The following is a 12508-nucleotide window of genomic DNA, read 5'->3' on the forward strand; positions in this document are numbered from 1 at the left end:
GCCCCGGCGTCTCTGCCTGTCTTCTCTGTTCCTGAACATCCCCCTTCCTCCAGTAGGCAATTTTGAGTGTGCCCTCCCTTAGGGACTGCTGTGCACTGCCACCTTTCTCTGAGAAAAGGTCCTTAGTTGGCCCACGGTCAGGGCTGAGCTTGGGGTGGGGAGGAGTAAAGGGGTCCCGTGTTAGGGGTGCTATTTCCCTGCCTCTGCCTTAGCAAACTGCTTTGGCTTCTCTTTGTATGTGGGTATTTATTACAAGTGGCCTTGTGTCAGACACACTCAGTTACATGCACACTTGGCTCCCCACCTGGATGCACACCAGTGGCCTTTCGGTGTGGGAGGAGTGTCTGTAGGACAACGGGCAGGGCCCTGGGCAGGTGAGGGGCCGGAGGGGAGAGTTCAGGATTCTCTGGAGTGCCCTGCCAGGCACGGAGGAGGCCAGCGCAAGTCTCGAATAGATTCTCCCTTGAAATAAAGACTCCGTAGTCGCCTGAGAACTCCCTTTCTGTCCCTTCCTGGTCCTGGAGACCTCCAGGGAACTTAATCTTATTTCTCTCCTGGGGGGGGGGGGAAGGGACAGCTAGGGACCAGGTCTCCACCCTCAGAGTGTCCTGTAGGAGGGAGGCCTGCACTCAGCCAGCACAGCACCCCCCTCCTTACAAGCTTGCTGCCTTCCTGCAGCTGCAGCCACTCCACCCCGCACCCTGGCTTTTGGGGGAGCCAGTTTCACTGTTGCCATTGTGACAATGGAAAGAACAGAGGGAGAGTCCAGGGCAGGCCTGACACACCACGACAGTCAGAGCAGCTTTGGTGACCTCGCCCTCCCTCAGCCTGCCCACCTCTCCCTGCATCCTGAGGCCAGTCGCCCCCGGGCCTGCACAGATACCTCATCATCTACCCACCGCCCCCCAGCAGCGGGGGCCTCCAAATCTAGTGCCGAATGACTATGTCCAGATTGGTGACGATGGGTGTTGCTATTGTTTTCGTTGTCGTTTGTGAATGCTGTGACGCTGTGTGCCCAAGTGGGCAGCCACCACCCAGCCCTTCCTTGGGCATCCTCCCTCTCCCCCCCACCCCCAGAGCTGTCAGGACTACATCTGTCCTCACCCTGTGGGACCGCCTGCCCCTGCCCTTCCAGCCTGGGACACACACACACATACATACTCTCTTCTTACCTCTCATGCGTGTTTTACTTTTTGATGTTCAGAGTGGCTCACTGGCTGGGAGTCTTTACCTCGGGGAGAGGGGGAGGTTGGTTCCTTGGGGGAGCCAAAGAAGGGCAGGGAATGCCTGGAGGGGAAGTGGGGGGTCATCATAACCCCTGCTGTCCCTGCTCTCTCCAAGAACAGCTTCTCCCTGCATCCCAGGGTCCCACCCCCAACCCCTAGAGAGGTGGCCCTTGTTTACAGTGAGGACTCAGTCACTGTGTCTCCGTTTCCTGAAATAAACTGTAGCGACCCCAGACTGTAGAGATTTTTATGTGTTTGGATACATCTGCTGTGTGTGGGGGGGAAAAAACTACAAAAACCCTAATTTTGTACATATTGTATTTTTACTATTGAACTGTATTCTAGTGGCTGTTCATGTTCCAAGACTTTAGGTATTGAGACATGAATACTATCTATGTAATAAGCACTTGCCTGGAATAAAATATAAAATGGAAATAAACCTGCACTGAAACCTGAGATGGAGCTGCCAGCCTGCAGCATCTGGGTCATTTTATTGCAAACGGAGGCAGAGGCCTGCAGGGGAAGACGTCCAGTGAGCCCCAGCAAGGGATCGCCTGTCCTTACCTATTGCTGGGGGCATCGTCCTCGAGCAACGTCCATGCTGGTCAACTTTAGAGAAAGATCTGGGACCTTCCAGTTGTGATCCTGATGCCTCAATGAGCTATGAAAACTGCAGTTCTGGTCTTCCTTATATGTTTGCAAAGCATTTTTACAGACATTATCTTGTTTCATCTTTTAACAGCCCAGTGAAGTAAATAAGCCAGAACTAACCCTGTTTTGGCAGATAAGGAAACAGGTTTGAGGTGGCCAGGTGACTTGTTATGGTCACATAGCTAGCCTGGGACCTTGTTGGAGCTCAGATCTCTCAACTCAGTACAGAATTCCTCCCCTAGCATTTGCCACCCTTTGTCCCTAGGCCAGTCCTGGAGTCAGGGATCCATTAAAAAATAGTAGAGGGGTGCCAAGCATGATGGTGCGTGCCGGTAGTCCCATCTATTCGGGGGATTGCTTGAGCCCAGGAGTTCAAGACCGGCTTGAGCAACATAGCAAGATCCCGTCTCAAAACAGACCAAAAAACAAAACAAAACAAAAGAAAAACCCCACACATACGAAAAAGAGGGGAATTGACCCAGGATCTGTGCACAGGGCATGAGAGGCTTCCTAAGAAGCTGCTTCTGAGGTTGTAGTTATGACAGGGAAAGGAATTAGAAGAACAGGTTGGAGATCAGGGGCCAAAGAACACTGAAAGCTACAGTCTTAATGTTCTCAGCTCAGCCTACAAACGTGGGCCTGGAAGACCCTTGTTCCCATAGCTGCATCTTCTCTCCCCACAGCCCTTTGGCAGCTGTCTTGGGACTAAGGTGGGGGCAGTGAGGTCCGGGACAGTTAGCTGGGCCGAGCTGTAGGCCATGCTGGCCCAGGCTGCCTGGTCTTAGCATGTCTACTCCCTGGTGGCACCTGACTCTCAATCTCAGTGGGGGTGAGGGGGGGGACTGACTCTGCTTCCTCCTAGGGTGGATGGGGAGAGGAGTTACCCTTGAAGAAGGGAGTGGTGGCCACAAATGTCTTGGGGTTCTGTTCTCTGAAAGAGGAGGACTCACCTCAAGAAAGTTCAGATCTGGTCCTCCCCACTGCCCCACAATGGCACCAGCCCTTTCACCTGTGAGGAGCGGGCTCCCTCTGCTGGTAGCTCAGGGAAGAGCAGGGTCATTTCCACCAGCCCCCTAGCGCCGCTTTAGGAAAGGGGTTAGGTTAGGTTTAACCCTTCCTGGGTGCCCACTCCGTGCCAGGCACTACGCCTGGCACTGGGGATACAGATGAAGACCCTACCCTGGCAGTAGTGACTCAGTGTCATCTGAGGACTGTCGCTAAATCTTAAGCATAGGTAAAGCTGTACTCAAATACCCTCCCTCTCAGCTGGAGCCTGTAAGAGAGGACCGGTGGTCAGGGTAATGGAAAACAAAATCCCAAGTATGAGTCCAGTTACTTCCATACCAGCTCCTGCTCTATAAAAGAGGAAGATGTGACTTTCCAGGCGGGAGGGTTCTCAGAGATGGGGTTTCTCTCAGCAGACCCATCATTTTGGCTGGGGGATTCCCTCTGGTCCTAGAATCCCAGCCTCATGGTCTGGGGGAGTGGGGAGGGATGGGGGTGTATGAAGAAACCGAGTCACTCCCAGGCTAGCTTATCCCTGGGCCTTTGGTGAATTTCTTTTAGGTGGTCACAGGAGAGGATTTTTTTTTTTTTTTTTTTTTTGATACAGGGTCTGACTCTGTCGCCCAGGCTGGAGTGCAGTGGCACAATCATAGCTCACTGCAACCTCCAACTCCTGGACTCAAGCAATCCTCCAGCCTCAGCCTCCCAACCTGTTGGGATTACAGGCATGAGCCACACCTAGCAGGAGAGGGAATTCTGATTCCTCCAGGCAACACAGTCAGCTGTGGGTTGGGGGTGCCGGGAGTGGTTCCCAGAGGAGCTTATCAAATTCCCTGGCCCCAGAGCACCCCGTGTCAATGGGTTTCTCTGCCTGGGAAGCTCTGGCTACTAGTCTGCATCCTGTCCCAAAATCTGGGTTCAACCTGCCAGAACCATAGGATGGGATATTTCAGCTCTGAGTGGGTTGACTACAGGCCCTAATGTTCAGAAAGCCAGTATCCTCTAGAACCAGAAAACATCACTAGAGTCCTCTACCTGGAGCCATCGATGATGGGGCCAGTGGCACTCTGGGGTTGGGGAAGGGCGGGGAAAGAGGTAGAGACCTGTTACTATAGTCAGGGCCTTTTCCAAGCCTCAGCAGGTTCTAACCCCCACTGACTCTTCCCCTGAGGCCCCAGCCTGACCCAGGAATCTCACAGACAGTACTCAGTGGCTGGGAGCCATAGCAGAGGCTGGAGAGGCTGGGAGGCGCCTATGGGTTCCTACTCGTGACCAGCTCCTGGCTCGCTGCTGCCTGGTCAGGAGGCAGGCAGCAGGAAGGGGTGGGACAGGCCTGCTCTCATCACAGGCTGGAGGAGCCACTGGTCAATCTTGAGAAGGGAGGGTGACTTGGGTGTGGTTCCCCCAGGGTGCTGACTCCCTAACCAGCCCACAGCCCTCTCTAGGAAACTGTAGTTCTCCTTTTGCAGCCCTTGCCTTCTGGGGCCAGCCCTCCTCTCTGCCTGATTGCGGTGCTTATTGAATTCCCCAGTGCAGTCTCTCAATGTCCAGCCAGTCCCACAAGCAGCCCCCAGAGCCTCAAGTGTTGCCAAATGCTGTTTATTGGTCTGTTACACTGAAGAGTATAGTTTCTGAGCCAAAAAACATACACACTCTGCTCCTCACAAAACCACTGAGTCACTAAGGCAGGCACACAATAGCCACCCGTGCTTGGTGGAGACCAAGGACTCATGACAACAGGGGTGGGCGGTGGGGTGGGCTGGCCCCCAAACAGGCCGTGCAGTGCCCAGGGGCAGGGGCGGGCTGGGAAGGCTGTGCTGGATGCAGAAGGGCTGCTGGGCCCTTTCTCGCGTTTCTCAAATGCAGGAAGTCCGCCAGACCTTGGTGACTGCTAGACAAGCCTCAGCCCAGGCATGGCCTCAGGTCCCAGGGCAAGGCCTCGCCTGCATGTGCTGGGGTGGAGGGGATGACAGACCAAGCAGCATGCCTAGGCCTCAGGAGCTGTGCCCTTCCTGGCCCCCTGTGAGTGTGGCTCCTCCAAGGGGTTCCTAGGTCTCTCGGTATCCCAAGCATGTGGAAGGCAGAGCTCGCCTTGCTTCCCACCAGGACAGACACAGGAGACCCAGGGATACCCTGCCTCCTGCAGCCCCAGGGACTCAGCAGATGCCTGGGACAGGTGATGGGCTGCCCTGAAGCTCTGAGGCCTGTCCCTGAGAGGAGGCTGTGACAGAAGTGCTTCCCTACAGAATCGTGCTGGGATTCCTCTCGAGAGCAACTGCTCCCACTGCATTCCAGATCACCCACCTGGCAAGAGTGTCCTCACACAGTTTCCAGGGCAGTATCTAACGCATAAAGCAAGGGCAGGGTGGCAAGAGTGAGACTGTACAGATCCATGTGGACGCACTGTACAGGGTGGGGAGTGGCAGTGGCAGTGCTGCTGAGGTGGGCTGCTCCCACCCGGGGCCCACATCTTCTGACTGCCCCCGAATCTCAGGGGGGGCCTAGAGGGCGCCCGGGTCTCCTGCACACATGCCTGAACTGGCAGCTGTTCTGGCTGCCCTGACTGGGGCTGGCGCGCACACAATGCACTGGGACGCCAAAGGGACTCTCAGAAGAGCTAGAGCACAGCCCTTTCCCCACACAACCCTTGCTAGGTAGGGCCCAGGCCACGATAGCCCCTCTAACTTTACAGGGCCCCAGGTTGACTCACGGGGAACGGTCCAGGCTGAGGCTGCAGGTGGCAGTGGGGCTATTCCCAGATATTTGAGAGGGGAGCAGAGCAGGTGTTCCCCAGGGCAGCTACTCCCTGAGGCCGACCCCTCCCATCCCTGCCCTGGTTTGAGGGCACCCTCGCCCATGACTTGCCCTACAGGGCCCGCATTGCCCGGAGTCAGATGACAATCACTTTGTTAGGAACACAGTTGGGCAGCAGGGTCAGCTGCGGGTTGGGGCAGTCTGGGCTGTGGTGCCCCCGGCCCTCTCCCCGCTGGAGCCCAGGGGCCTGGTGCCCAGGCTCCACAACTGCTGCCTCCCGGCCGCAGCTCTCACTTGTTCTCTATGAGCATCTGCACCTTGTGGACGAGGTCCCGGGCAATCCGCAGGATCTCCTGGGCATCGTGACGCTCAGCCCTTTCTGGGGGAAACATGATAATTGTGGAGAGGCCCAGAGAGACGGTAGCAGGCTGGGAGGAGCACTGTGGCTGGCTACTCTGCTCCCTTTCTACCTGCTGGATTCTTTTTTTTTTTTTAAGAGACAGGGTCTCATTATGTCACCCAGTCTGGTCTTGAACTCCTGGCCTCAAAAGATCCTCCCACTTTGGCCTCCCAAAGTGCTGGGATTACAGGTGTGAGCCACTGTGCCTGGTACTGCTGGATTCTTGACATCCTGCCTATGCGGAAGGGACCCCAGAATTCCAGAGAATCCTCTAACTCTGCCCAGGCCAGAGGTGGAGGCCCCCATGCCCCTGCTGGGGGCAGCCAGGACGGCTAGACCAGCTCATACCATTGAAGAACTTGATGATGTCAGTGAAGTCCATGTTGTTGTCGCGGATAATCTCTCGGTAGGCCTCCACCAGGGCAAGGGCGATGAACAGGACAAAGTGCTCTGATGAGATGTGCTTGGCCGCCCAGATCACCTCCCACACAGCAAACACATCCTCGTACAGCAGCTCTGGGGACAATAAGGAGCTAGTGCTCGCCAGTCCCAGCCACGTGGCTGTGGCTAAGGCTGAGCCTGGCTGGCCGTGGGCCTTCCAGGTGGAGCCAGGTGGGGAGTCAGAGCACCACGGGTCAAGGTCATGTGATTCACCCCATTACACATGATCTGGTTCAAGAATGGGGGTTCTGTACCCAAGACCCCACTCTTCTCTTAAGTAATTTCTGTACAGTGGGTTCCTGCAGACTCCATATTTGTACTGCATTTCACCAGAGCAACTCACTTTTTTTTTTTTTTTTTTAAAGAGGGTCTTGCTCCATCACCCAGGCTGGAGTGCAGTGGCACAATCATAGCTCACTGCAGCCTTGAACTCCTGGGCTCAAGCCATCCTTACACCTCAGCCTCCCAAGTAGCTGGGACTACAGGCATGTACCATCATGCCTGGCTAATTTTTTTCATTTTTTTAGAGATGGGGTCTTGCTATGTTGCCCAGGCTAGTCTCAAACTCCTGGGCTCAAGTGATCCTCCCACCTCAGCCTCCCAAGTAGCTGGGATTACAGGTGCAAGCCACTACACCAGGCTCAACTCTACTTTTATAGGCCTTACATCTTGATGCCCAGGGAAGCTTTGGCTTGAAAAAGGTTCTGAAAACCATTACCTATTGGAGTGGTGACTGCCAACCTTTGCCTGCACTTTGGAATCAGTTAGAGAGCTTTTAAGAACACATACACCGGCTGGGCGTGGTGGCTCATGCCTGTAATCCTAGCACTCTGGGAGGCTGAGGCGGGCGGATCATTTGAGCTCAGGAGTTTGAGACCAGCTTGAGCAAGAGCAAGACCCCATCTCTACTAAAAACAGAGAGAAATTAGGTGGACAACTAAAAATATATAGCAAAAAAAAAATTAGCCGGGCATGGTGGTGCATGCCTGTAGTCCCAGCTACTCGGGAGGCTGAGGCAGTAGGATCGCTTAAGCCCAGGAGTTTGAGGTTGCTGTGAGCTAGTCTGACGCCACGGCACTCTAGCCCGGGCAACAGAGTGAGACTCTGTCTCAAAAAAAAAAAAAACACATACACTGAGGCAGCCATAGTTAGTAAGTCTGAGCTAGGTGGGGCTCAGGGCACTGGCAGTTTTTAAAAGCTCTCCAGGTAGTTCCAAAGTACAGTTAGGATTGAGAACCACTGGCTTTGGGGAAGAGGGCTCTCCCACTGCCCCTGACCCTAGCCCCCAGGTCCAACCCACTTCTTACCTCTCTTAAAATCCAGCAGGAACCAGCGGTAACAGAAGTAGAAGTGAGTGTAGTCTCCGTTCTGATGCATCAGTTCAAACAGCTCTGAGTCCAGGATCTCATGTGGGTGGAGAAAGGGAGAGAGACTGAACAGCTGCTGCCTCTCTGACCCCCCCTCACCCTCCACGCCCAGGGAGGCATGGGCTCCCCAGGCCCGGCCGTCGGCCCCTGCTGTGCTACGCCTGGTGCCGGCAGCGCACTCTCTCCCTGTCAGGTCTCCTTGGGTGGGGGTTGCACTCTGCACCCCACCCATCTCTCTGGGCTGTATTCTTTTTAGAGTTATACCATTTTCTGAGTATTTGATTTCATCATCAATCCCCGCCATTCTCCAGAATTTTCATGGGAACAAGCATTCACACACGCATACTCCTCAAAAACAACATTTTTTAAAATGAAAGAAACTAAGCTTGTATGTAAAGGACATTTTTGGAAAGCTCCCTGGCCTCCCTGTGGACAAGGACAAACCCAGCACTGCCTGTCACGTACCCCTGGGCGGCTTACCTGGATGAGGGAGCGCATATTGGCAAAGTGGGTGTCCATGGCACCCCCATTGGGGAAGTTCTGGCTCATCCTCTTCATGAGGTGGCTGAAGCAGCTGTAGGCCAGCTGATCTGAGGGGGAGACAGGAGTGAAGCCAGCAGGGCGGGAGACCCCAGAAGGCTAGGGTGGCCCACATCCTTTCCTTCCAGACCCACCATCTTCCGTTCCTTTCTCCAGCTAATGTCAGCCCAATCCCAACACCATTTTAGGAATCTCGGTCATTCCCTCACCATTGTCGAGGATGACCAGGAGAGGTGCCAGCAGATCACACATGCCCTGCACGTAGCCCACGTCCAAGTGCTCCCACACATAGCTGAAATGCCAGGGACACAGTCACTGTGGCTATGCCCCACCTTTCCCTCCCCTCAGGGATCCCTGGGGAGACGGCCCTAGAGCAGCCTGCCACCCAGAAGTCAGCCTTCCCAGGACCCTGAAGCACTTGCTGTGCATCCCACACTGGGAGCCAGTAGGGAACAACCCGTGGCCCCTATCCCCAAGCACTTGAAAGAAACGTGAGGCCAGCACAGCTTGGGATGTGGGACAGGGGAGGGAAGTCAGGTAAGGCTTCCTGAAGAAGCATGGCTGAGGCTGCGATCCCAAAGACCTCTAGGAACAAAGAGGGGTGGCGCGAGGGGTGCCGCAGGGAAAGAGTTCCAGACAGGGGAGCCAACGTGATGCAGGTACAGCAGAGAGGAGCAGGATGCCTTCCAGACCCAACCTTTTACAAAGCAGCCAGTGGCAGTCAGGGTGTGGGACAGGTCCCCACCTCCCACCCTGAGCCCTGCCCTACAACGGCACCTGCACATGACGTCTCTGAGCCTCTCGAGGTTGCAGGGCGTGAAGTACCAGTAGTTCCGGTCACATCTCTGCACATCCTTGTCTATGCGGTGCAGATTTAAGGCCACGGTGTCCAGTAATTCTATCTGGAAGAGTGGAGGGCTGTCAGGGCTGAGACTGGCCGGCCCCTCCCAGGTTGGGGGCAGGAGGTGGTGCCCAACAAAGAAATGCTGCAACTCAGGGAACCCAGGAAACTCAGAGAACAGAGTCCGCTGGGGATGCTGGAGATGGGCTTAGTGCTCCCTCCCCAGACAGTCAGAGCACCCCCACCTTCTACCCTGCCAGCCCGTCCCCAAGCTTTGGGATGTAAGGAAGGCCTCTGGGGCCAGCTGGGAACGATGCCTGAGGAATGTCCACATACGGTGTAGGCAGCGGCACACACAGCTGCAAGCTCCTCTCCTGCCTCCAGCTCTCTGGCCTGAGAAGCCTTCTCCTGGCTGGGATCTTGGGGATCGGAGAAAGTGTGGGCTGCAGGGACTGACTGATGGGACCCTTCCTCCCCACCGCCGTCCTCCTCTTCGAAGCCCACATTCTGCCCCTCATCTAGGCTCGACTGGATGCCCGAGGCCACGGAGTAATTGCGAGAGGACGGCAGTCCGGAGTCTGGAGAGTCGAACTCCACTGACTGCTGCTGCTCCACCATGGCGGTGCCCTGAGTCCCGGCGCCTGGCTCCTGCTCGGGCTTTGGTCTGGAATCTTCAGGGCCCTGGGGCCCAGGTGGTTCCAGATCATCCACAGAGATAAATACCTGGTAGGAGTGAAGAGATAGTAGCTCCCACCTGCACTCCAGGACCTTCCCGCAGCCCCTGCTTCCTCCCTGGGTTGGAATGGAGCTGGAAAGGAGAATTCTCTTCACTCCCCTACTCCCACCGTGGCCTGCAACACTGCCCCCACTGGGTACCAAGCCAGCTTCTGACCCAGCCAACCAGGCAGAGGGATAAGGTTCTGGGCAAACACAAAGATGCCGTCTTCAGCCCTATTCAGTCTCTGCTTTTATGAAGCACTCTAGGGCTTCCAGTGGTTGCTGCAGAGAAGGGAAACCGCAGGCCTGGATACTCAGTGGCTAGTTTGAGCTAGTCTCATTCTACAGATGCCTAAAGTCACGAGACCAGGAGAGTGTCCTCAGTGTTGTGGTGTAGCTGCTGGGGCATCCTGGTTGGAAAGCAGGCTAGAGGTTTTAGGAAAAATAAGTTTTCCCTAATTTTCAGTACTGAACGTTCCGCAGGACGAGACGGAAAGTTCTGTAGCAAGTACCTAGTCACTTACGTTAGCTCTCCCGCAAGGTGAGATAAGAAGTAAAAGAAAACATATTCTGACTGGAAACAGTGGACTGCTCACAGGTAAAATAAGAGACACACACAGATTGTTTTTGTTCATTCTTTTTCTATTTGGACTCTGTAGGGAAAGGGATGCTGAAGGTAGTTTTCACTTTAGGCAAGAAGCATGAAGTATTGGGTAAGGCCACAATTCTGAGGCAGTCGAGCCTCAGAGCACTGCCAACAAGGCTGCTGCCGCCTGTGGGCTGAGCAGCTGGGCACTGTACAGACTCAGGTTTTCCCAAAACCCAAAGCCAGAGAGAAGGAGACTATGTTCATGAATAGGGGACTAAGAACAAAGCACATGAAAAAAGGAGAGGTTAGGTTTTCTGCTATTATTAAGAATTTAGGCCGGGCGCGGTGGCTCACGCCTGTAATCCTAGCACTCTGGGAGGCCGAGGCAGGAGGATTGCTCGAGGTCACGAGTTTGAGACCAGCCTGAGCAAGAGCGAGACCCCATCTCTACTAAAAATAGAAAGAAATTATCTGGACAGCTAAAAATATATATAGAAAAAAATTAGCTGGGCATGGTGGTGCATGCCTGTAGTCCCAGCTACTCGGGAGGCTGAGGCAGAAGGATTGCTTGAGCTCAGGAGTTTGAGGTTGCTGTGAGCTAGGCTGATGCCATGGCACTCTAGCCCGGGCAACAGAGTGAGACTCTGTTTCAAAAAAAAAAGAAAGAATTTAGTAAAGTAATAAGAATACATGTTATTTAAAGAAAAAACATAAATTAATAAAAATGTCCTTAAAAATGAAACTTATCAGTATTGGCTGGGCCAAGTAGCCATAGTTTAAAACTTGCTGTTCTCAAGGCAGGGGTGATGGCAGGAGGAACTACCCTCCCATGCTCTGCTAGCTTTGCAGAGTTAACTCTACAAGGCCATAGACAACATCGCGGGGGAGGGAGGAGCTCGCCAGCAGACACCAACGGGACCACTCTAACTGCTCCCTTGTTCTCCGGCCAACAGCTCTCCGGGAAGTCTCTCACAATCAGTGGCTATGAATGGAGGGGGAAACCAAGACCCAGACATACGAAGTTCTTGCCCAGAGACACTCATCGTGTCAGTAGTGGGTCTGGGACTGGGACCCAGGGCTGCCTGTTACTAGCCTTGAGGTCTCTCTACAAGGAGGGAGGGTTTCCCTAAATCCCAATAAACCCATCTTTCCCTACCAGCCCATTAAAAGAGGAGACAATGCACTATCTCATTTTATTCCTACAATACCCTGAGAAATAGGCAGCAGAGGGACAGTTATTCATTTTTCAACTGAAGAAAATGAGACACAGACCCATTAAGCCTTTCTCCCAGGGCTCCACTGCCAGTGAGTACTAGAGGCTGGGCTGGTGTTGGGGACTACTGGGCATAAAATGCTGGTGGCTCCCCGCAGGCCCCCCACCCCTCAAGGCCCCGTCTGGCTCACATCGTTGCTGATGGTGGAATCTCGGTGGATGAGGCGCTGCACGTGGCTGTCGATGCTGCTGCCCGAGGAGAACTTGGTGAGTGTAGCTGGGTGAGCGTCCCGCTCGCGTTGCCTCACCACCACCTCGCAGGCCTTCCAGTCCGCCAACACCTGCTGGTACCTTGCTGCCACCACTGCATCCACCTGTCCTCGGAACACACCGTGACCATGGGGGGAGGGCTGCAGCAGGCACTGGACCTTTGGCCCTGAGTCTCACAGGCTAGGACTGCTGGAGACTAGAGTAGGGCCTCAGGGTAGGGACAGTGGAGCCACTCTGCTAACATCCTCCTCTGCCATGTGTCTTTCCAGCTGGGATGGGGCTGAGGCTTAAGAGGCCCCCTCCCTGGGGTCCCTGGGCCCAGCTCCCCATTCCCTAGCCCCACAGGAACAGGCTCCCCGTACCTGCTCCATCTCTTTCTTGCTCATGCCGAACTTGTAGTGGCCAAGCAGAAACGGCCAGACGTCCTTGCGGATCTCGTGCTCCACACCTCCGTAGTAAACTTGCCGCAGCAGCTCCAGCTCCTTGTAGTTCTG

General features: G+C 54.8%; 1 protein-coding gene across 3 annotated transcripts in view; it reads right to left on the reverse strand.

The window, feature by feature from the left end:
- Positions 1-4465: 4465 nt before the first annotated feature.
- SGSM2 (small G protein signaling modulator 2) overlaps positions 4466-12508 on the reverse strand; it is a 36317-nt gene continuing 28274 nt past the window's right edge. For 2 of the 3 annotated variants that reach the window (XM_069483484.1, XM_069483483.1), the window contains 9 exons: positions 12377-12505; positions 11936-12118; positions 9562-9948; positions 9162-9286; positions 8594-8676; positions 8325-8434; positions 7785-7881; positions 6385-6552; positions 5402-6015 (listed from right to left, as the gene is read on the reverse strand). In XM_069483484.1, coding sequence (XP_069339585.1) covers positions 5927-6015; positions 6385-6552; positions 7785-7881; positions 8325-8434; positions 8594-8676; positions 9162-9286; positions 9562-9948; positions 11936-12118; positions 12377-12505 — 1371 coding nt within the window. In that variant the 3' untranslated portion in view covers positions 5402-5926. Of the gene's footprint in view, positions 5225-5401; positions 6016-6384; positions 6553-7784; positions 7882-8324; positions 8435-8593; positions 8677-9161; positions 9287-9561; positions 9949-11935; positions 12119-12376; positions 12506-12508 lie in introns of those variants that run through there. The other variant, XM_069483485.1, reaches the window with a different exon arrangement.

Source organism: Eulemur rufifrons, chromosome 9 (assembly GCF_041146395.1).
Source record: "Eulemur rufifrons isolate Redbay chromosome 9, OSU_ERuf_1, whole genome shotgun sequence".
Classification (NCBI taxonomy): Eukaryota; Metazoa; Chordata; class Mammalia; order Primates; family Lemuridae; genus Eulemur; species Eulemur rufifrons.